The sequence below is a fragment of the Pieris brassicae genome, chromosome 2, assembly GCF_905147105.1.
Source record: "Pieris brassicae chromosome 2, ilPieBrab1.1, whole genome shotgun sequence".
NCBI lineage: Eukaryota > Metazoa > Arthropoda > Insecta > Lepidoptera > Pieridae > Pieris > Pieris brassicae.
The window spans coordinates 22,443,522-22,467,465 of record NC_059666.1 but is presented as its reverse complement, the minus strand read 5'-3'; the positions used below and the strand labels follow the sequence as shown (position 1 = coordinate 22,467,465).

At 32.2% G+C, this 23,944-nt stretch overlaps 1 protein-coding gene across 3 annotated transcripts in view; it reads left to right on the top strand.

The window, feature by feature from the left end:
• The window catches only part of LOC123720746, a 43,772-nt gene that overhangs the window by 5,458 nt on the left and 14,370 nt on the right, over positions 1-23,944 (top strand). For 2 of the 3 annotated variants that reach the window (XM_045677483.1, XM_045677485.1), the window contains exon 1: positions 15,441-15,669. In XM_045677483.1, the coding sequence (XP_045533439.1) occupies positions 15,627-15,669 (43 nt within the window). In that variant the 5' untranslated portion in view covers positions 15,441-15,626. Of the gene's footprint in view, positions 1-14,955; positions 14,980-15,440; positions 15,670-23,944 lie in introns of those variants that run through there. The other variant, XM_045677484.1, reaches the window with a different exon arrangement.

The window sequence follows — 23,944 nt, the reverse complement described above, 5'->3', positions numbered from 1 at the left end:
ACGAAAGTCCACTCAAAACAATTACTTTGAAATCTTCACTACTTACGAAGAATAAAATTTGTATCATTGACCCTTCTATACTTTCAAAATGAAGTTGTGTAAATACAAGAAACAGATGATTTTGATCAAAAGGAGAAATAATTGTCAATATAAAAATATAATTGGATCAAGAAAACACTTTTTGAACGGATTCAAGCTTTCATTCAGCTGTGATACTTTTGACATTCAACACCTTTTGTCTTCAGTCACCGTGACCATGCACGCTCGGAAAATTTAAAATTATGTAAATAATTATAATTTTATAATAATAATATATAACTTCAATCCGTTTAAAAAGTATTTTCTTACGGCCAAAACTAATATTCAATCTCAATCCAATTTTAGCCTACTTAGATCGACAATTCAATCCATTTCTCCAGAAAAGCATGCCAATATTCATATCATAGATTGAGTTGCCAAACTATTTTTTCAACCAATCCTTCAGAGGACCGATCAGAGATTGAAGATTGCCCTCTGTATGAAAATTTGTGTTTACACATGCCAATAACCTATATGTCCATTTTGACAGTTGCCCAGATTGGCCAAATCAATTCCGGATAGCTATCGGAGAAATTTGTAGGTTTATGGCTTATGGATCGGTATTACGATCATCCAACTTTATATTCATTAGTAAAATGTGTTCATTTTTGTCGTCCTCCAGTTCTCGTGATGGTGATTTGGAAGTTTTAATGCAATTACCCGATTGGGATAGTGAAGTTAAATGTGTAAAAGCCATGTACAAAAGATAATACTAATTGGATCAAGCTTTTCTCACTTAGATTTGGTTAGATACAGATAAACTTTGGAAAAAACTGCCATTCCTAATCCTACGCACTCGTCTGTGTGGGATCTAGTAATAATTTCGTTCACCTACCATTCTAAAGAGGCCAGTTAAAAATGAAATTCTCTAAGCTAAAACCAACGCTACATCAAAATTGAGATTTTTGTACCACGTGTAAAATAACATACATAAAAGAACTAGTAGCGACGCACGAGACATTCCTTCAGTTCTTCATCCTTTACGGGTCTTAGCATATTTTTGAATGTTAGTAAAATTTTATAATTAAAAATAAATCATGCCCTAAAATACCACCAACGGCCCCAAGGGCCTCCAGTAGCCTGTTTGGATGCCGCGTTCTTATCCACTGGGTTGATCCACTGAAATATAGATACAGATATCAGAAGTAATTCATTAAGAAAAAAAAACTAATACGTAAAGAATCGACTATTTTCGATTCATTCAAAACAATACATGATTAAATGTATTTGGGAAGTATGGATATCTAACTTTAGGATTTTTGCGAATTATTGGGTATATATATATATATACTTTTTTGTGTTAGTAGGTATATTTTTATTAAATATGCTGGTGGTCATAATTTCAATTTTCACGGTATATTTGCTATACTACAACATAGATTTGAAGTAAGTAACGGAGTTCATCACACCGTAGAATAATTGGTTACAGTGAAACACCCTGCTGGTAAGTTTTTATTAGTCCTTGATCAACTCCCGTGAAACCGTTCAGCCGTAAAGTGCAGTTAGTTTTAGGAACTACAATTACAATTTTTTTTTCAAATTCTTTTCAAATGGAATATCAACAAAAACATAATTTTAGAAAACTTATAATTAAATACAAGTGTATTACATTTCTAAATGCATACCAAATTTAAAGAAAACATAAAAAACTATGGCGCATAACATAGTTAAATTGTTGCTTCTATTGGCCGTGAGATGTCGCTTTAAAATCAAAGTACATATATAATTAAATTGGAAAAAAAATGTTAAATGTTTCCAACTTAATTAGTGCTTCTTACAGTTATTATTATAAAATGTTATATAAATTGCATGTAACGAAACATATTTATTTGTTTATTGAAATGTAGTTGGGTAACGTAGTTGAATCTATCCAACACTAGATGGCGGAACATGTCATTCTAACAAATCTTAATAGATGTCGCCCAGTGCTTAAATAAACTTGATAATTACTGTATCCGAGGTCAGTTATAACAAATTATAATTTCGTTTAACAGCTTCCTATAATTTGAATATAGTTTATGTAATGATAACTTTTAAGAACATAAACTTCACAATAGTTACTTAAACATGCTTTAATTAAATACAATTTATAATTATATAATATTAAAAGTAATGATAATAACTAGAAATTTTTCACTATACTGTATTTCATTAGCTGTTAACTCATTGACTTCGTTTATGAGTTACCATTCCAATTAAAGTACGGTTTTAAACAGTACTTAAAAAATTAAAATGTCATTGATAATTCGTGCCACTTAACCAGGATTTAAACCCTAAGGCTCTATCGTCAGGTTCTAAGTATCAAATGACGTTATCAATTTTCGTAAAATCTGGTAAAATCCCACACAAGTAATAACAGTGACGTAGGCCACGATTCTATGAAAGGTGGTTGTTGCGTCGCGCTACGTCGCAACTTCGCATACGTAGTCTGACGTCACGCCTCGAAGGTCACTGCGAACGTATTATAAAATATTATTATGACATTGGTTATGTCATTTTTATTTGCTCGTTTTTAGTCATTCGAAACGGAATCTGTAACTTGCTCTTCGTTTAAAAACTGTTTTTTAGGTTACAATACTATGATTTGTTATTTATATTAAACTCTCTGTAATCGAACCATGATCTGTATTGAAAACCTTTAATTAGCCAAAATATTCCCGAGTTTTACAAAGCTACCAGTCGCTATTACAATTTTCAAATTAAAATATTCGGTCAAACTCTTTCTATATTTCGTTTCGTCCCTTGGGGTCGATGTGTGATACACAACTACCCGTACTAAAACTTTATTAATCTTTATAAATTCAATCGGTACCAAAAAAGTAATTCCCAGTCGTTACTTATACAAATTAATTCATTAAAGACGGTTATATAAATGACTCTGAGTATGAAATAACCATGGTATAATTTGTTATTAGGAAAATTATTTCAGGAAAGGAATAACTTCCTATCAAATGTCAACGCAATCAAAGTTCAAGGACGGGAAATGATATCTTAAGTGGAAATATGAAACTTTTTACTTTACTGTGAATCCTAATATCATATTGACGTCAATAATTACGAAAGTCAGGTTGTGATCGCAAACTGGGATTTACCATAACCGTGGCATCACGATTTCAAAATCATATGCATACATTCCTTGAAGTAAAGTGTTTGATAGAGATTGAAAAGAAAATAAACTTAAACAGTTGTTGGCTAATAATAAGGTCTATGATTTATTAAGGATAATTACACATATTATGATAATACTGTTGATATATATCAACAGACCATATAGTCTTAGTATATGAATAATAACTAAATATATAAGAATTCAAATAAACCTTAAAATAATTGATAAAATAACATTTGTTTGTATTTTTAGATTTAAAAATTTCATAATAAATCACTAGTTTAAATTTCCCATCTGTCAAAGTAGTACCAGTTATAATTAACTAAAGCTATCACCTAAGTAATAACATAAATATACGGTATATGCCCTATATTGGTGTACAGCTGGTGGTCGAACCTGAGGGATGAGAGTCGCAGGCTAAAGCCACTAGGCCAACACTGCAATCACCTAAGTAATACTGGTTCATAAAAATCTAAGAACTTTACATTATCTTATAACAGAGCAGCAATTATCTTTATCACGTGGTTCTAAAGTAAAGTTTCCACTATATTACGACATGGCCATTTATTAAATGGAAACTGTTAAAAACGTAGTCCCGGACATAATTAAGGTCATAATGTACGTTGGAATATTTTGTAAGAGAGGTTTTTCCGTGCACTTTCAGTAGTTGAATGGAAATTATGAATGAATTAGTCATGAGCGTAAAATCGTATTACATGTCAGGGAATCATTTTCAATGACTATATTTCAATTTTCCACTGTGGTTTACGTGTCTCAGCTAACAGAAAACCTGGATTTTACCGATTCCGTACCAAGTTTCCATTTCTGTATCTAGTTACGATTACCGACTTCTCTATTGAGCGAATTGGGCAGCCACTACGTAAGTGATTAAAATAAATCTTAATTTATTTGTTAGCGTTACTGGTTTTCACTCAAGAATGCAATAACTTTCTAATTCATAGATTTATTTGAGAATGTGTTGACTGCGTATTGATTTTCATTTGTCACAGAACTTATGGTTGGACAAGGTGTATAGGATATTATTCCCTGTGAATACAATCAACTAGTGTTAAGTAAAATTTTCAAAACGATCAAAGAGGTCTTTGATCGGAAAACTCCGTACATCCAAATAGGGCATGGTTTTACCAAAATTTAAACAATGAATTCGAATTCTGCGCAGTCATCAGCGTCAGTCATGAACGTAGTACTATCAGCAATTGCTTCAGAAAAATAAATAAGAAAGCAAGTAGAAACAAATCTTTGCTCACATTAGGTAACCTTACTCAAATGTGTTTTAAGCCAGCTTTAGGTTTAAGTTTAAGGGGCCAGCAGTAACATCAATATACATCTGATGAATGTATATCAATATACATCAAATTCAGTGCTCTGATGAATTTCGTATCGTTTTACAGTGCCTTACAAATTAAATTCAATATAATTTACGTTTTCAAGTACTTCAATACAGTGTTTCATTGTTCGAAATTCAAAAATTCTTGAATGCCTAAGATCTGTAGAATTTATTAAACCATACGGCAAATGATAACAAATCCATCATGAGTAAATTTGAAGAATCAATCATTCAAAATTTATTTTATATTTATATTTGCGGTGACAAACGAATTTTGCTGATTGTACCACAATGTACAGGCGTGACCATTTAGACGCAGGTTTCTCCCATAGACTACGGATACTCTATGTCGGTTTACTTTGACTCAGTAATGATTCATTCATTCATCTGAAGCCCTGAATGAGCGTAAAATCGCTTCACGGGCGAAATTGAAAGCGGATATTATTGTTCGTTTTTTCTGATTGTAATGTGCTTCGGTACCATTCCAGTTAGATCAAACCGCTCAATATGTTAAGGTAAATGAACAGTATGTGAAAATTACCGTTTCGTACTAAAGTTATAGATTTAAATTTATTTTATACAGGTTTTCTAACAAAATCTTTTAAATCTTTATATATATATATATCGAAAATTATCTTCCAGATTGATATTATAACGTTCAATAGTGCTGTCCTGAAATCACACAAAATTAAATTACGTAAAAAGACAAATCAAAGCAAAGCATAGCAGCTAATACATTAACAGTGGTACAAATAAACGTGGTATAAAATGTTATACCAAGAATAAGCAAAAAAGTTTACAAATAAACCCGGAATAACTTAAACCTAGTATAACGTCGGCATAACTATCTATACTAGCGTTGTTCTAGCCGCCATCCTAGTTTAAGTCAGACAAAACCTAAACCATGACTCACGGATTTTTAATGAAAGACGTTTAAACAATGTTTTGATAGGGAACAAGGTCATAGTAGATTACATGGAGACTCTGGCTATGCTTACACTCCTTATTTATTTACACCAGTACTAAATCCGACCACTCATAAACAAGAAGCATACAATTATGCTCACATTAGAACTCGCAATAGTGTAGAGAGATGTTGAAGAAAATATTTTTTAAATGTTGTAAATGTGCAGTAGGCTGTTGTTGATTGAAACCGACACACACATTGTCAGAGGACTGACAAGTGTGTTGCCCCATTTTGAGGAATTGGTACGCTGTTTTCTTGAAGGACCCTAGTCGAATAAGTCAGTTGTGCATCGAGGGACGCCGCGGTGATGCGGGTGGAATTTCGTATTGTGCCTCGACATTCCGTGATGAAACTCAGCTGCATGTATAATGCCGAACAACAAATACTATACAATTGTTGAATTGGAATGTTTTATACTTTGAGAGACTACAGTTGGTACTGATAGTCTAGCATTTTAAACACCATATCAAAATGGAGTAATTATTTTAGAATTATTTAAAAGGCGACCGTTGCAAAATAGGTGTGACATTAACGGATAACTAAACCAAGTGATCAAGTCTATTATTAGTCTTATCAACAAATACCACGCGAACCTACCAGGTGAGGTCATGAGTAAGACGTGTCAATATTTATACAATTAGCTATACTTATATCATTGTTTGAGTTACAAAATGCGACAGTCATATTTCTATGTACAAAACAGTCTCAACAATGCTTTGATTCTTAATTAACTCAGAGTGAGAAAAAGTTTGAACTACAAAACTTCACTAACAACCATATAACGTTGGAATTAAGAACGAGTCTCTCATTGTGATAATTTTTTAACCACATAGATTCTTAAACCTTCTTCCTTAGATACGTAAATTAAGATAGATGATACCAACTCCAAACCACTAGCAGACAATTATGATCCCATAAACTAAAATTTAATTATTAGATATAATTCTCTATTTATAGTTTATTAATTATAATTACTATGTTAGCAATCACTTCTATCTCAATTAGGTATGTAATAATAGTAAATAGATCATCCAGCCGGGTCTGTAAAAAAAAAATAATCTCTTTTTCTTAAAATAACAAACTATTTGTATTCAACACACAATTGTGAATAAATGGGATAATAAATTTAATAGAATCTGAATATATACAATACATAATCCTACATTGTCAGGGTTTTGGAAAATATTAGTTTATACAGATACAAAAAAATTGCAAATATTAACAGGAATAAGACGCCTAAAGGGAACTAAACCTTTTGAGTTAATAAAACCAGTTTAGTGACTTCGGTGCGGTATCTCGGACACGCATGTGTCCAAACATTATAGAACACTACAACTTTTTTGAACATTACCTTAGTTTAAGCTATTGTAGAATGTTACGTCAATATAACTTATCAGCCATAATTATTATATAGGCTAGATTGTAATTCATATTAAGTCGAACTCTATTTTGTGAATTTTATTTTAGGAAAAAAAAATGCATATATTAAATTACAATACTATGCCAATATTACTTTTATGTAGTTTGCATAACAAATACATTAGCTTTATACGCATGCGTGAAAGTATGCTTTTCCGGCTGCAGATGTCAATTGAATCACGTCTGTCGCTGAGATAAGACCTTGACCGCAAAATCTTTGACTGACTCACGGTGGTAATACCGATTTTTTTATCGACCACCAAATAGGTGTACTACATTCTTGTTATGGCCTTTGACATATATTGTTTACCAGGAACAAACTAGGATTTTACGTGTATTTTTTAAAATAGTTATTCATAATACCATGACGGGGTTCTTCGTCAAATTCTATACTCTGATCTCATGATGATGAAATCATCAAACATAAGCTGTCAATCAGAACACTTGTTATGATTGCACTTATTAAAGCTCGATTCCGGATCCAAACTAATTGCTTTATAATTCTAAACGCCCAAATATAAAAATAATTATATAATTAATAGAGGTTTTTTTTACATTTACGGCATGTAAATTATGTAAATATTTAATAAAAAAGCTTCAGGCTTGAGTGCTCACGATAAAAATCGTATCAGTTTCAACTTCTGGTAAGAATAGATGTCACACACATATGTATTTGTATCATATTATGTAAACATATGTTTCGGACTATATAGCAATATACGTGTAGTCCCACACGTTATATACATAGACTAGCTGCCCCCGCGAAATTCGTTTCTCCTTAGTGTGATAAAAAGGTAGTAGGTTTTTAGTACATACCAACATGGAACATTTTGCTATACTACCCCAGACACTATTCGGTTTTCCGGAATGAATACATTTATGGTTTATCCATTAATTTTCTCTATATAAATCTTACAGTTCAAGTCATAAGTTTTAAATTAACAAATAAAAGATAATGGTTGATCGTAGAGGGGTGAAAATTAAGGGTTGTATTTATTTTAGTATGCTGTATCATAAAAATAATTGTATTTTTTATCTAATTAAAAAAAAAATTAGGGGGATTAAAAATATATGTTGTCCCATTCGCACTAACCTAACCGATAGGCACACACAATTTCATTAGATTGATATTTAAGGTACTTTGCGGTTCTGCTAGGTAGTTCTAACAAGGCAAAAAAGCGATCCAAGTAATTTGTTTGATTAAAAGTTGCACTTGACATTTTTTTATCATCCTCTTTATTTGGAATCATTTCTGGATTTCCCTCCAGTAGATACTCTCTGTACATATCCACTGGGAGCCAAGTCAGTCTACCTAGTATGTGGATGTATCACAAGTATCTAGCAGTTAAGTTTTCTCTTAAACAAGTCTTGGTTACGCCTAACATGCGTTCACTTTTTGGGTCCAAGGTCCTGCGGAAAATTCTGTAGAGCATAACCATTTCATAACTGTGTGTTATTTGTCAGGTATGCCCAAAAATCTGGTGAATCACAGAGAAAGTGCTTCGTAAATTGGCGAGATACAATACACACTGTGACTCAGTGTTGATATGATCTGGATTATAATTTATGCAAATTATTTCATAGAATTCTAATGTCAATGTTAGCGTATATTTGTGGCACGAGATAAAGAGTAGCTGTTCTTTATTTATGTTGGACGTTGATTTAAAAAACAGAATTAATAATAAACAGGGCACTGTGTTTGATTACGAGACTAATAATTAAAGTAAGCCTTAATTACACCCCTATTTATTCACATAGATTCAATTTTCATATCTTGTCTTCATTATAAACTTATAATTGTAAGTTACATAGCTTCAATCCGGAAAAAAAGTGTTTTCTTTCAATGTGTAAAAGCTATGTTAACAAAAGACAATACTATTTTCATGTCTTATTCATTGATACATCGGGTCCCAGAGCGATTGGTTAATACAGGAGATCTTGTAGAATGAAAACATTATGGCACGATTTATACGGCTATACTTTTTGGGTTTTAAACACATTCTTATTAGTTATAATTGAATGCGTAAACTTACACAGCGAAAACGGTATTACCAACTAAATGATTAACATATTGAATTGTAATTTATTTACATAAGAGTAATATCAATTTAGCAGAGTTGATCCGATAAATACCTTTAACTCGGAGGATCTATACTCTGAAATTTTCTGTTTTTTTTCTTGTAGACAACTAAGTGATCAGCCTTCTGTGCAAATAAAATATTCTCCATTCCTTTGTGTGTAAGTTAATACTCATACGATGGCGAAATACGTAAAACTTATCACAGATTTCATTAAATGTTTACATCATCTAAACTTCTTTACGATCTCGAAGTCACGTTCACAACGACTAAATTGTTATGAAAAATGTTTGTCGTAAATTGCAAAATATTTAAGCATCCGATGACTTTTACCTGAACGGTATAATCAATAATTTGGGGCACGGTTGCACGTAGTCACTGACTCAGTCGATATTTTAGTGAAAAATTAAAAGAGTCAGGGCGCCACTAGTATGAGCATAGAAATTATTAAGATATATTAAGGGATACAAATAAATTATGATGAAATAATCATTAAAAAATAAAGCTATTTTAAGCTCCTTGACTCTAATACTATTTATTATAAAATAACTGAAAATACTTTACTTTGACTACATTTTTTTCTTATCGCGTTGTGTCCATTTTTGTGGCTTTTGTGATTGGTTTCAATTGACATTAAATAAAAAAAGTAAAACAATACAATATTTGCTACAAAGTAGTGAATATAATTAGTATATAATAGCCAGTGCACCTTTAATGGTGCCAACGTTAAAGGTACACTGCCGCAGGGACTAAACTTTTAAATTTGTTTTAAATTTATTATTAAATTTTTAATTATTTTTATTATTACTAAATGTAAATACCGTCTATTTGATTGTTATGTTTATAAATGAACACCCTAAATTGATATGTATCTTAAATTCATACAAGTATATATTATTTAGGTGAAGGCTCAGTATCACGCACTCTAAACGGATTTCGATTACGGATCTGCGCGGAATCTTGACATTGCGTCATTTCCGATCGCACTTGTATGTTACTAATTAGAATGTCACCGACGCCTAATCAAGCTAATTAGGACGAAAGTTGAATAGTTTAACGCGTTATTTTTATATACATATTCCTATGTTATTAACATACACGATACGTAAGTTCCATGACAGTTTCATTCATTACCAACATACAGACGCTAAATAAAAAGAATATAGTCAATAAATCATTCAAATAATTTTATTTGTGACTAATGTATTGCGTGATATCGTTAAGATGCGTCAGGCTTTGATTAGCAAGGAAAGGTTTTCTTAACCTTTAAAACTTTCCATGTAAATTGTGGTGAAAGTATTCCCATGTTCAAACTTGCAACTTAATCAAGGGCATGTACTTGCAGCAAAATTCTTAACGTTTCTATTAACCAATAATTCTATAATCCAATTATCCTAAAATAACACTTGCGAAGGTTAACAATACATACAACTAATACTGATAATTAATCGACGATCGTTATCCCGCTGAGGTCATTGCTCTGCGCAGACATAGAGACATCTCGCTCAAGGTCACTCATTGATACGTAATTCATTGATAGCGGAATTAAGTGTATTTAGCGTTTGATTTTTTATCCAAGTATATTTTAAGCGGCCTGTCCAAGCGTCGCACGACTGGATATTTTTTATGATATCTAAAAATAAATTTTGTCTTTGCTACTCAAGGATCTTAATCTTTAGAATAGTCCAGTAATTTTTAGAAAATACAATACAACCTTATCTTTATGTAAGGCATAAATAAAAAAATATATAATTACAACTCTTGGCCAGGGTCTCAGATTTATGTATCTGTTTTGTAATCATTAGTTTTTCTAATGGACCCTTCTGTACACACGCAGTATCTTGGGTCTCAGGATTCCTAATGATGTTTTTCCTTTACTGTGCCAGTGAATTTTAAAACCGTACATAGACATAAACTCCTTTGAGACACAGCTCGGGTAAGGCAACAAAGAGAAGAGGAGTCTGACGGTATTTTTCCTACAAATGGGCATTTTAATAAGTTAAGTATATAAATAGAAAAGTACTATAATATACCATAACCCTTTCAAGGCTATAGAAATTAGTTTGTCGGATAAATTTCTTCTTATACATACCAAATGATTGTGTCGATTGACGTTGAATAGTTGGGTATACACTATACAGCTTTATAAAGTTATTTAAAAAGTCAATTCAAAGTCTGAATTTTACATTTGTCCGCAACTGCGTGTGAGTCACGTGGTAAAGGCTAATTAGGTTTATTTAAGTGTTTATATATTTCCTTTTAATATAATACAACCATGATACAGTTTAATCGTATATACCTATGTTTATATAGTATCGTTGCGATATCCTGATGTCGTATCTTAAAGTGAATTCTTAGCATAGTAGGACGCCAAACGTTTTTTGGCAGATTTAAATCAAACTCATATAATTTCTTTATGAAAGAGCATTGTTTAATAAAGGGAATACCCTAAACCTGATAGCGTGGACTAGCGGCTATAGCAATTAAATAAAACGTAAATAATGCTTGCTTACTTCCGTATGAGAAAAATATGATTCAAATGCACTGCATCAGAGACAAGTATAAGTGGACAACATCGCGACCTTCCCCCCCACGATATTTTAGTCGAACACTTAAATTACTATACTAGTTACTAGTCAGTAATCATGTTATAAGATATCACTACAGAAAAATATTGAGCAATGGTTTCCCGTTGTCTTCTGCTCCAGACATTTAAGGTATTAATTCCTCCTAATGTAGCTGTAGCCACCACTATGGAGGAGATACCGCTACTGATCGCCAAAGCCTTGTAACCTTGTATCTAGTAGGGATCACCACGATACGATGTATCGCCTGTCGCGCGTGCAGGTGAGATTGACTAGGCTGGGCATGGTGTAAGTTGCGTTCTCCCCTTACTCCTCTATGTATATATATATTTGTCCCATTCTTGACACAATAGGTACATTTTAAAAAACTTCTGGGCTCGTAAGCTGTTCTACGGTAACAAACTTAAATCCTTAATGTCTCCGCAATCAAAAAGTTTTCTGTTTTTTTTTAATCACACAACCGCTAAAAGCTTTCGTTTCTTCAAGTAACAAATTACTCTCATTTATGACGTGCAAAGTCGCGGGTAAAAGTGTTCGATTAGTATGCGCGTGTGCATATTTGTGACAGGACGCACAACAATAGCCGGAATAGGAAGTGACCAGCAAAATGGCTGCTGCTTCTTCTGTGGAGTTCCGTACAATCAAATATAACTTTTACCAGACATCTTCGGCTTACTTAGACCCAAATTAGACAGCTCTTGTTTATGTTACGTATCCGTTTTCAAAGGGTTGGGTAACTATGGCAACTAACATAGGGCTATTTATAATACCTTATTAATGTTTGCCTATGAGAAAAGATGCAAATATTTTGATGTCTAAATCCATCTTCACGTGTATAAAGGGCATGAAACTTTTCTTATAAATAAAAACACCCTAAAGCAATGTCTATGGTTCACTAGATACAGTTCCGTGTCAAGCTCCTGAACGGCCTGATATTGTCAATCAACTTTTTTGCTCTTGATTGCTTGTATACATTATAAGTAGATGGTAACAGTTAAATATTATAGGTAAGAATATCAGTGTTGGTTAAGCGTGCATAACGTTTTAACATCCCCGCGTTCGATCCCCGGCTGCTCAGCAACGAGAGTGTTTTAATGCGTACATAACGCAGATCGAGAATGCGTATATAACGGTAGAGCTTATCAAGGAGTGACTCCTTCAGGAGTCAGCCCCACCAAACCATAACCCAATAATCTTGGATCATGTTGTGAAACCTCTCAGCAATACACATTTTAAAAATATATTGTGGACTTTCCAGTAGGTCAGTAGTAGGTTGGTTTCTGCGCCTGGTCACAAGACACGAACTACCCAAGCCTGGCTTGAAACCAACGTTCCGGATTTTATACGGTTCAGGAATGCGTAGATTCGTGGCCAAACAGATTAAAGGCCCGTATAAAAGCCAAATAGAATATATTTTTATGTTTTGCGGAGACCCCGCTTTCTTAACCATCATTTATAACAGATATTATTATAAAAAAATATTATATACATAACTTTGCGAACATAGTAGGTACCTACTGAACAAGACTTGGTAATTGGAAGTTTGTCTATATTCTTAGTATTTAACGTCGTAATATGACAGTATCATTCACACAATTCGAAACTATTGTTATTATTATAGCGGTATTTATATTTCATATATAAAAAGATTAAAAGTAACTTTTATTAGACTGAAAAAAATTAAAACACTTCCCAGCCCTCAGTCCCTTTTTTATCCTCGGATCATTGCTCTGTTTGACGTCAATCCATCTTTTGTAGTTGTTTTTATTATGAATATCGAATGAGGCGACTAGGTACTCACCTACGAACGAACACTGTTCGCCGTGTTTTAGTCATTTAAAATAAAGGTTTTAGTTTGTTTTAAATCTAACATACGTCATTCACAGTTATATCCCAAGTTGGAAATATGTTTACTATATTATAATAAAATTCAAAAATATCAATTGACAATGGTAACTCCATATGCAGTACATATTACCGAAACGATGCGACTTAGGTTACTTTAATAGAGCGTACCAATTCCTAAAACGCCGGCCCCTCTGGTATTGAGTGTCCATGGGCATTATATCACTTAACACCAGTTGAGCCTCCCATTCGTTTGCCCCTGTTCTATAAAAAAATAAATTAAATATGATATTTTTGATCCTTATAATGCTCGCTGTAACCTGTAAGTAGGTACCTGCAGATAGAATACTGATTTGTCTAACTTTTTACCACCTTTTTTATTTGTCTATCAATATAAACTTTCTTATTGAAAAGAACAATTCGCGGCTTATTTTCTCTTTGGCAGTTTTAAGATGAAGGGAATTTCCGATCAAACATAAGAAAAAATTAATACATGAAACCAATTTTGTTATTCTTGATTGGACTTTTTATAATATTTTGATACAGAAATAATGAAATAACTGTAGGTGACTTAATAATGAATTATCAGCTACAATGAACCGGATATCCGGGTTCAAATTATTAATAGTATGTCGTAAAGGAGATTCAAATCGGTTCACTAATAAGAAAACTTTATAAATAAAATAAAAAAAGACAATATTCAAAGTAAAATACATTCACTTACATGTTTACTAATTCTGGTTAATTCTTCTTTCAACATTTGTTTATACACTTGTATACATTAATTAACCTATAAATAAGAAAAAAACTATAAATAATTGTATTTTTTAATCATTACATTTAGAGTTTAGACTGCTATACCTGCTCGTAATTCGAGTATTACATAAAACTAGCACAAGATTTACTCGTTAATTCACGTATAACTTGCCGTTCTAATGGTACCTTCTACACTATGTGTTACCAAATATCAGTATATAGTATAATAACTTTATATAGTAAAATAACTTTGAAGTTAAGTTTCTAAAAATCGTGTTTGTGTTCAAGTTTATGTAGACGCGTTTATACCCACCAAACTTGAGTTCTTTGCAAATTTTAACCCTGTTATATTCCACACGCCATCTTATTGGCAGACTTTCGTAAATATTGAAAAACAATAATTCCCTTAATACGTTTAAAGGCTGTCGGTGGCTGCTAGCCGTTTTGAGTGGAATCGAACGAGAAATTTGTCATGACCTTCTCATGTACTCATGGAATCGTTTGAGTTATGACAGGTTGTAATTTCGACTTCGTAATGTTTAGCCAATTTTAATTCAGAGGAATTCGAGTCTTACTAAATGTATTTTGGATACAAGAAATTGAAAAGTCCTTTGACTAGTATATATTAATATCTAGGTCACGAATACAATTGCATCCCGCCCGAGGCATCGAAATTAATATTAAATTATCAAATCCAGACTAATCATAAGTTTCGTTTCTCAAATAAAAACTGCTTCCATTTTGATGTGTTTTTTTTTCTTTTTTTACAGATCCGATTGGCTGCAGCGATTAAGGTGAGTAAATTTGATCCAATCGTACCTTGGGAGATTATTGTGTTTGTTTCTACACTTTGATATTAAAACCGTTAAACCGATTTTCATGAATTTCTGTAAGCTGGTAAGTAATTTTGAAAAACAGTATATTTTTATGTATTTACATTACTTACTATATATTTATGAATAATATTTTAAAAGTGCCTGCCATGCGGGATCATTCAGAAATCATTTTATATCTGGATCTGAATTTATACAATAAATATAAAAAAAAACAAGACGTTTAATAGGACCTATATCCAGAATTAATGGCCTTATAAAGTTTTATCTATCTGTTTTAACTTTAAATAAATATGCATATCTACAACAATTTCAAGTATTTAATGCATATAATAAAACCTCTTTTGTTTTGTTTTGAAACTCGTTGGCTATGCTCTTATTACCTGTGAACGTTGACACTGACAGTTGACTGAAAGCCTTGTCAACGTATAGTGAGTGAAATTTCGAATAGGTTTTTTGAATATTTTTCGTGTTTTTGATGAAATTTATTTATGCGAGGTCATGGTAATCTATCATGTGTTATAAATTTCTTTTGGGAAAGTTGTGTACGGGTTTTTCACTTCAACATATTGAAAACGAAGTGATTGTATTGTCATCATGTTGAACGAATGGTCGCATCGAAGAAAAGAAGTAAAAGTAAAGAAATTTCAGGTAATCAATATAAATCATAATTTATACATAAATCTTCTCTGATATCTTTATTTTAACACGTTTTCGTCATAATAAAAAATAAAACTTGTACTTACTTGTAAGCCGTCTAGAGCATTGTTTCCACTTTTTTATTGGTCCTCGTAATTGCTTAAAGCAAGCATATTCCAGGACAAACGTCCAGCATGTCCCCAGGCTAACGCAATAAGGCGTGATCAGTTAAATTTAGGCCAGGTAGAAAATCTTGTTTTCGATAATAAAATATTTAAAAATCAAATTAACTATTATACTTAAATATTTTATAATTATATCTATATGTATTTTAGTTACAACAATAAGTTCTAAAATATAAATAGAAATGCCTAGATTTTGGATATTATGTCTATATATAAGGTTTTGCTTTAATAACTTATTTCCCGTCCAAAGAACTAAAACTTAGGAACTAGTAATTTATATGAAAAACATAATCGTATGAAATTTGGCACGTGATACTCCCGTAACGAGCTTATTATGTTAGTTATTTTAATTTCGAAAATGGAACACAAAAACGCCAGTAGGGCCCAACCGCACAGTGCCCACCCAGTTGGATCGCTGCGGACCTTGTAATGCCATTTCCTTGCCATCGTTGGCGAATACCGCCAATTCCTTCCCAGAGCTTTTCCATCAAACAAGGCCGTAAATCTCGGACATACGTATAGAAACCTATACCGTTTTGCAAATATGTTAAGGCCGGAAGTCCTGTGAGCTGACGCGACTAATTTTCCAAGTTAATGATGAAATTGTTTCGGCATGTCCGATCAAAAGAAATTACGCTGTTATATCTTGTTTAATAACCACAATTTAAATTTAAGTATGTATAACTGTCACTATTGGGTTTATGTAGATTGCTCCTACATTGACCTACAACCCAAATTTATTTGTTTTTCTATAATTATGTTCTATCGAAAAATTTATTACTCTGAATGTAATTGACTCACAATTACAACCAAAAAGTTTGTTAGTATAGTTGCTTGTGACTATCCAATAAAAGCTCTGATACAACAGACGATGAATAAAACAAAAATTTGGTCTATGAAAACGAACCTTTAACAATCTTATATGGCCTCCGTTACTTAGTTATGTAGTAGTTATGTTGTGTTAAAACGTTAAGAAAAATTACCTTTACAATAATTTACGACCTTAAATTCATATTTGTAGACAGTAAACAAAACTATGATACAAATAAAAAGATATAAAGTCTAAATTTGTAATCCATACGTAAGTTTATGGGCGCGCCAAAATTTTAATAGGTCCAAGAAAAATCTGACTTGTGAATGACCGTCGATTTCGATAACAGTACTTCAATACCGAACCGTACACGTTTCAGTCGATCGATAAGATTATAAAAACGTTAATAATATCTAAGTAGACAAGGAAGTGCTTGTAAAAGAGTTAGAATGAATTAACTTAAAGCTTTAATTACACGATACAAAGCGTCCGCTAGACGTGCTCGTATGAGCTTGCTTCACGTTCTCTTTGTGTATAGTATGAGTTGTCATCATATCAATTGACGCTCAGTTTACGTGTTTATACAATTTGTGTCTTTCTAGACTAATATCTGCCCCTTATGTATAATATGTTAACCTATTATTGACATCAGTGATGAATTATCTTTGCAATTGAGTTTACACAGTAACAGTGGTTTTGTGATGATATTGTAACTAAATTATCTTATTTAATGGAAATGCTACGAGAATCATACGCTTTAATTGTGGACAGTTTACGCTATTTGATATGTCATTTAGCTACTATATGCATATACATATATGTGTTCAGGCAGGTAATAGAACATTTGTTTGTAAGCATAATATTCCTGTATTCAAGTCAATTCAAGACATCAATAACTAACGAGTTTTGTCCTAATTGTTTAGTCTTTATTTCAGTTATAAATGGGCTTCAACCCTGTAGTCACTCTTACTCCAGATTATTCTGTAGTGCCAGTTGTGACTGATACATATAATATATACTTGACTTGCTATCATATCTTGAATATGATGAATACTGCTATCATATTCAAGGCACTCCCGAAAATTACATAGATATCGAACGTATAGTCGTGCGATAAACTAGTTTCCTGTATTCGATGGAAACTCGTACTAGACCCGCTGATCAGACTTGTATAGAAAGCTTTTTATATTAACGTATATGATACAAATGCAACTGGTGTATTTATTAACGAGTCTACAATGTTGCAGTGGGAAATAGAGACGTTCATATAGCAAAAACTTTAAAAAATGCAATACTTAAATAATGCAGTATTTCCGAACCAATTCGACTTAGGGCCCTTCAAGGGGAGCGTACCAATTCTTAAAAGTTCGGCAACGCATTTGTGAGCCTTCTAGAAATGTGCCCATGGGCGGCGGTATCACTTTACATGAAACGATCCTCCTGCCCGTTTGCCTACAATTAAAGAACAAAATTAATTAATTGTTTTTATTCCAATTCCTACCAATGAACATAAAATTAACTAAATTTATATCTTACAAAGATTTTACTAAACACAGAAATTAAGATTAACTAGAACATTAATGTGTTTCCCTAATCATTTGTCCGATGTCATGGTGGTTCCTGTAACGTTGAGGGCAAACCAGAATTAAATTTACATGAGTCAATACGTCATATTCTTGCTCCTGGAACCCAAAAATGTGCTGTTCATTGTGAGTCACACGGTCATATGTCCATTTATGGCTATGGTGATATTTTTGAAACATGTCGGGTATCTGAAAAGGTTTACAATTATGAGGTTCAGAATAATAAAGCTGTAGATAAATCAATAATGACGCTACACTTTTTGACTAATTACATTAACTTTTTTTTAACTTTTTCTCGATAATTTTTTTATAACCATGTATCAAGCAGCTTTGTTGATCAGGCCGTTTTTTCCTACAACGTACCAGCGAGCGTTGTTTGCGACAAAGAAAGAAAGCTCTACCCGGCAAACACTGCTCTCACAATCCAAAATTGAGAGTTTCTTCACGTCTCATTTGGTCAAGGGACACTGTTCTTACCACTTATTCTGTTGAAAAAATTTTTTTTTTGTATAATGGCTTTTTTAATTAATTTTAATTTGACTTTGTACCTTTGATATCATAATAATTTACAAATATAGTACATCGATGTGAATATGATTGTTAGCCAAACATGACACATTCATTCATATGTGACTAAATATTTATTGTTTCTTTGAAATTTTGAAGATGGTCATAGCGGAGTTTCCAAATTGTAGACGTAATGTCATTTTACAGAATAAATCTTAACAATTTATTTCGATTTTCTTGTTTAAAAATTGTACGCATGTTATATGTTTTAAATAATTGTAATTAATTATTTTTATGGATTTTCTAAAATTATATTTCACACTAACTCAAACTAATATGTAGAAAAATAAACTTTCTTAAATTTTATTAGATAGTGATTTATATGTACTATATTAATGTAATTGTCAAATTTGTAAATTGTATTAAGAATCTAGTAAACGCTTAATTCTAGTTGATTGGTGCGCTATACCGTAACAAATCTTAACAAGCTAATACTAAATATGTTTACTCAAAAGCCGCCCGGGGGCGTATTGTTGACGTGCAATTTATCACACAAACGACCATGATAGATCTATTGGTACGAGAAAAAATGAATTTCACGGTCCAGACTTGTTAAAAACTCAATTGTACTCACAAAAGGACAATATTGTGTCCGACCGGTAACCAACAATACGACAGTGAAAACGACCCGTTCAGTCGCACGCTAGTTTTTGTATCGACTTTTATAGACCTCCTCAAAGCGGTGCACTACCGTTAGTAAGACAATGGGACAGAATTGAGTTTTGAAAAGACAATATGGACAAAAGATATATCAATTTATTACGTCATATATAATGTAGTGAAAGTTGTTCAATTGTTTTAGTTTTGTTTACGGTAAACAAAACAAGGCGGTGACAAAGGTACCGCTCTCATACAGAAGTCTAGTTTTACAGCCGCCAATAAACAGTTTGCGAAACTTAAATGGGACTTTTATGGTATTTTAAATTTGTATGTCAAGCGAAATTCGTATTCTAGAATTGGAACCGGTGTACAGGCCTTTTGTGACGAAAAGCCAAAAAATGTGCTTAACTATGATTCCTACGTTTGCGTTTAATTGCTTTAACTTTGAATATTTATATAACTATTTATTTATTTATTACTAATCTTACAGCTAACATACATATTATAAAACACAACACTTAGACAAATTACAAAGCCAAAACAGATTCCATAGATAAACAATATTTGTATATGAAATAGAAAACCTAATTACAGTAATAGACAATTAAAATGAAAGAAAACTGAAATTGAAGATGTAACGAATAAAAATTATTATTTGGTATTTGAAAGAAAAATCTAGATTGTTACAGCTTAAGAATGCCAAAGTCTTTCCTCCTCTTCAAACGTTTCCTCGCATCCTCTTCGGTGAGGTGGAAAATATCAATATCCTCATAATTAGTGTCATAGTTAGATGTAACGCGAAAAATTGGCGAATTATGCAGCTAATTCGTGAGAATCTTGTCGCATGTGGTTAAGGAATTCTTAGAGAAATTAAAGACAGCAGATCTATCCGCCCATTAAGAATACACATTATACTATATAATTACATATTACAATACATATACACCGCTAATAATTGCTATAATTCTTAGCTGGAAATATTAAAACACACTTAGATAAATTAAAATCTTTAAAACAAGCAGCCATGAAACACGTCAAATTAATTTCATACATTTATATTTACATATAGTACGTATTATGTATATCTAGTATTAAACACTCTAAAAGAGCAGTGTTGGCCAAGTGGTCAGCATGCGACTCTCATCCCTGAGATCGTGGATTGGATCCCCATCTGTGCACCAATGGACTTTCTTTCTATGTGCGCATTTAACATTCGCTCGAACGGTGAAGGAAAACATCGTTAGGAAACCGGCTTGTATTAGACCCAAAAAGACGACGGCCTGTATCAGGCACAGGAGGCTGATCACCTACTTGCCTATTAGATTGACAAATTATCATGAAACAGATACAGATATCTCAGGCCCAGGCCTATAAAGGTTGTAGCGCCACTGATTTTTTTAAAATATTTTTTTCAGTAAAGGCTTTATTGAACTATCTTCAACTAATCTAATTACTGTATTAAGTATTCAAAATGTACTAGACATATAAACGATTTTCTCCCCCCGCCCCCCCCCCCCCAAACAATTACTTTCATTTGTATTGCATCGTAATTCAAGAATCCGTCAGATTAGGTTTTTTCTTTTTAGCGATAACGCAACCCGTTGCATCCCTTATAATTTTTATGTATGTATCATGTTATTTGTTTTTGTCAATTTATCAGTATTATGACTATATATCAGATTAGAACCTAAATAATATAACTTAAGAGGTTGTGCAAATATGTGAAGTTCCTAAAAGTTTAAACAAGATTGCTTTAAGTTAAAGTAGGTATGCTTTGAACTTCAATCCGGCCAGTTTTTATCAATAGCTGAACGAATTGTTTTAATTACATTCACTACTTTGATCCGGGTAAAAACCCAATTGTTTACAAAAAATAATTACTTATGCATATCTAATGATACGTCTCTCGTTTACAATTTATATCTTGTGACAAATCTTAAGAGTTGAAAAAATTATCTATTTTGTTAGAAATTTAATTCAATCAAGTCTAAGATATGCAAATGGTGAGGTTAATATAATAAATAAGAGCTTAAATGATAATAATTTAATATATGTGCGTTCGTTTGTCATTTGTTTTTATCGCAATTTAATTAACAGTATACCTTTGCCTGAATTTTCTATATCTGTTTATTTAATAATTTCTCTGTTCTGTGTCAAATACCTAACTTCGTCGATTTTTGGATGACGCTTACTAGTAGTCAGTACTCTCGATAGTTTCCATTATTATACCTAGCAAATAGGACTTATAGAAATATTCAGTGGGGCTTTGGCGAACATTCAAAAATCGAGTTGCCACAAGGCTCAAACTGCGTAAACTGTTTATCGTCATGATAAATGTAATATACGTAAAAAAATTACTTGCTTTTTGTAAAATTTATGAACTGTAAAACATTTTAAAAACCACAATACTGAGTCATCTGGACATAATAGCAGTATTAGTGGGACAGCGATGTAATAAGAGGATTATATCGGCAAAATGTAATTTCGTGATTCTCGCCTTTTGTTTTCCCACAGAACATTTTTGGACATGATTTGTACTTAAAAGTATTGTTTAAATAGAGAGTGATTTAGTGCCTTTTAATCTTCTAAAACACGTTTTCAAATGGAAGCGGACACGCCAGCTCGATCCTTAAGTACATATTATTTATAGTACTTTCTACGCATTAATAATAAGGACGATGTTTTTTTTATTATAATAGCAAGTAGTTTGGAATTTAAGGAAAATTTACGTAATGTTTTTTTTCGTATGTACTAAGTTTATTATCATCACATAAAGGGAATCACTACGTAGTTGCATTGTCACCGTTACAATTAGAAAATTAGCATTCCAAAAGCATCTTGAGATGTTTTCCTTCTAATATACATTTTATATTAAGACGATAAATGCAGCTAATTTTAAAACGCTTTAAATAAGAATAAGAGACTATAAGTCTTGTCTAGAATCTTTTAAGAAGAAAGTCCGATATCCTTTAAGAACGATATTCTATAAAATTACACATATGTAGCAATACATACTGATTTTAGACACTGGCTAGACAGCAGACGATTCATAAAATATAATGTACGCAGCCAATCGTACCTTAATTCGCTACTATATAAAACTCCTATAGTTAACGTATGACAAATTCATAAATTTTACGTTATACGTCACGATGATACCACAATTACTTTACAATCGAATAAATGATTCTAAGACATGAATAATCATCATTAGGACATTGGATGACTCGTGTCGTGCGAACTGGTTAATTGATAACAGTCATGAACTGTCTGTACAGTGTCAATCTGATGAACTCCTGTCGTAGTACACAGTTTTGGGAAACAGCTATTATCTCGCAAGTCAACCTAGCAACACCCACGCCGCGGACCGCGTTACGATTTTTTTAATGTATCAGGGGGCAAACGGGCAGGATGCTCACCTGATGAAGTCATAATGCCACTGGACACTAACATTGCTAGTAGGCTCGCAAGTTCATGTTAAGAATTGGTAGGCTCTTTCTTGCAGGACCCCTAGTCGAATTGGTTCCGAAATAATTCAGTAGGTAGTTGTTTATATGTTTAAATTTCCTGACGGGAAAGTTTTATAAAAATTTTAATGCAACTTTAAAAGGCAAATTATCGATGATAATAATAATTAAATCATTGTTTTTATGAGTAGTAACAATATTGTTTTAATTTAATTAGTTTAACTAGAGAGATTCCGTTATATTATATTTATAAATGAAAATGAAATGTATTATACCCGCCCTCTTTGACGTCACATTAAACATCCTTTAATGGAAACTTTCTTTAAATAGAGCCTTCTAAGGATTAGCCTTAACCTTACGTCACACATTACAGTTTACTTCCAAGAGTTAGCATTGATCATTACGTCAATTCATTCATTCTTAGTAACATAATGTTTTATAAGTATTTTTAGAGTCGCGAACTATTTGACTTGGTCTGCCTCGTAAGTTATACAAATATTTGGGTGTATAGAGGAAACTACTATGACGTCTTGGGTTACATATTTTATATTTTCGCAAAGTGTTAATAGCATCGATCTAAACGAAGTGTTAATTTATTAAATTTAGATAAATATTGATGTAGATTAATGTTTATAGATTTATTTTCATACGGTTGGATGATAAAGCAACGTATTTCTGGCAACAAAAGAAAATAAAACGAAGACTAAATTAATATTTGTTTTTATCTATGGTAAAATTTCACATATTGTTTCATCAATTGATCTGTCAAAAAAATACGCGTCAAATTGTAAATGTCTGCGGTTTCTGTAGCGATCATGGTCGAGTCGTGTATTAATTTTAAACAAGAGTATGTTTGTGATGTTGTTATCACTTGACATATTTCACATCGACAAATATTACAGATTTCATACACCTAAGCATTTTATAGTTTATACTTCAGCTAGACAGCGTGTCGACGGAAATGCGATATCGTTATCAATTTAGTTTTAACTTCTTAGTAGCCAATGATTTTGCTGAAAATGCAAAGTCTGTGGAACCGGTAGTTTAGGTATTGATTTAATTTAATGATAAGAC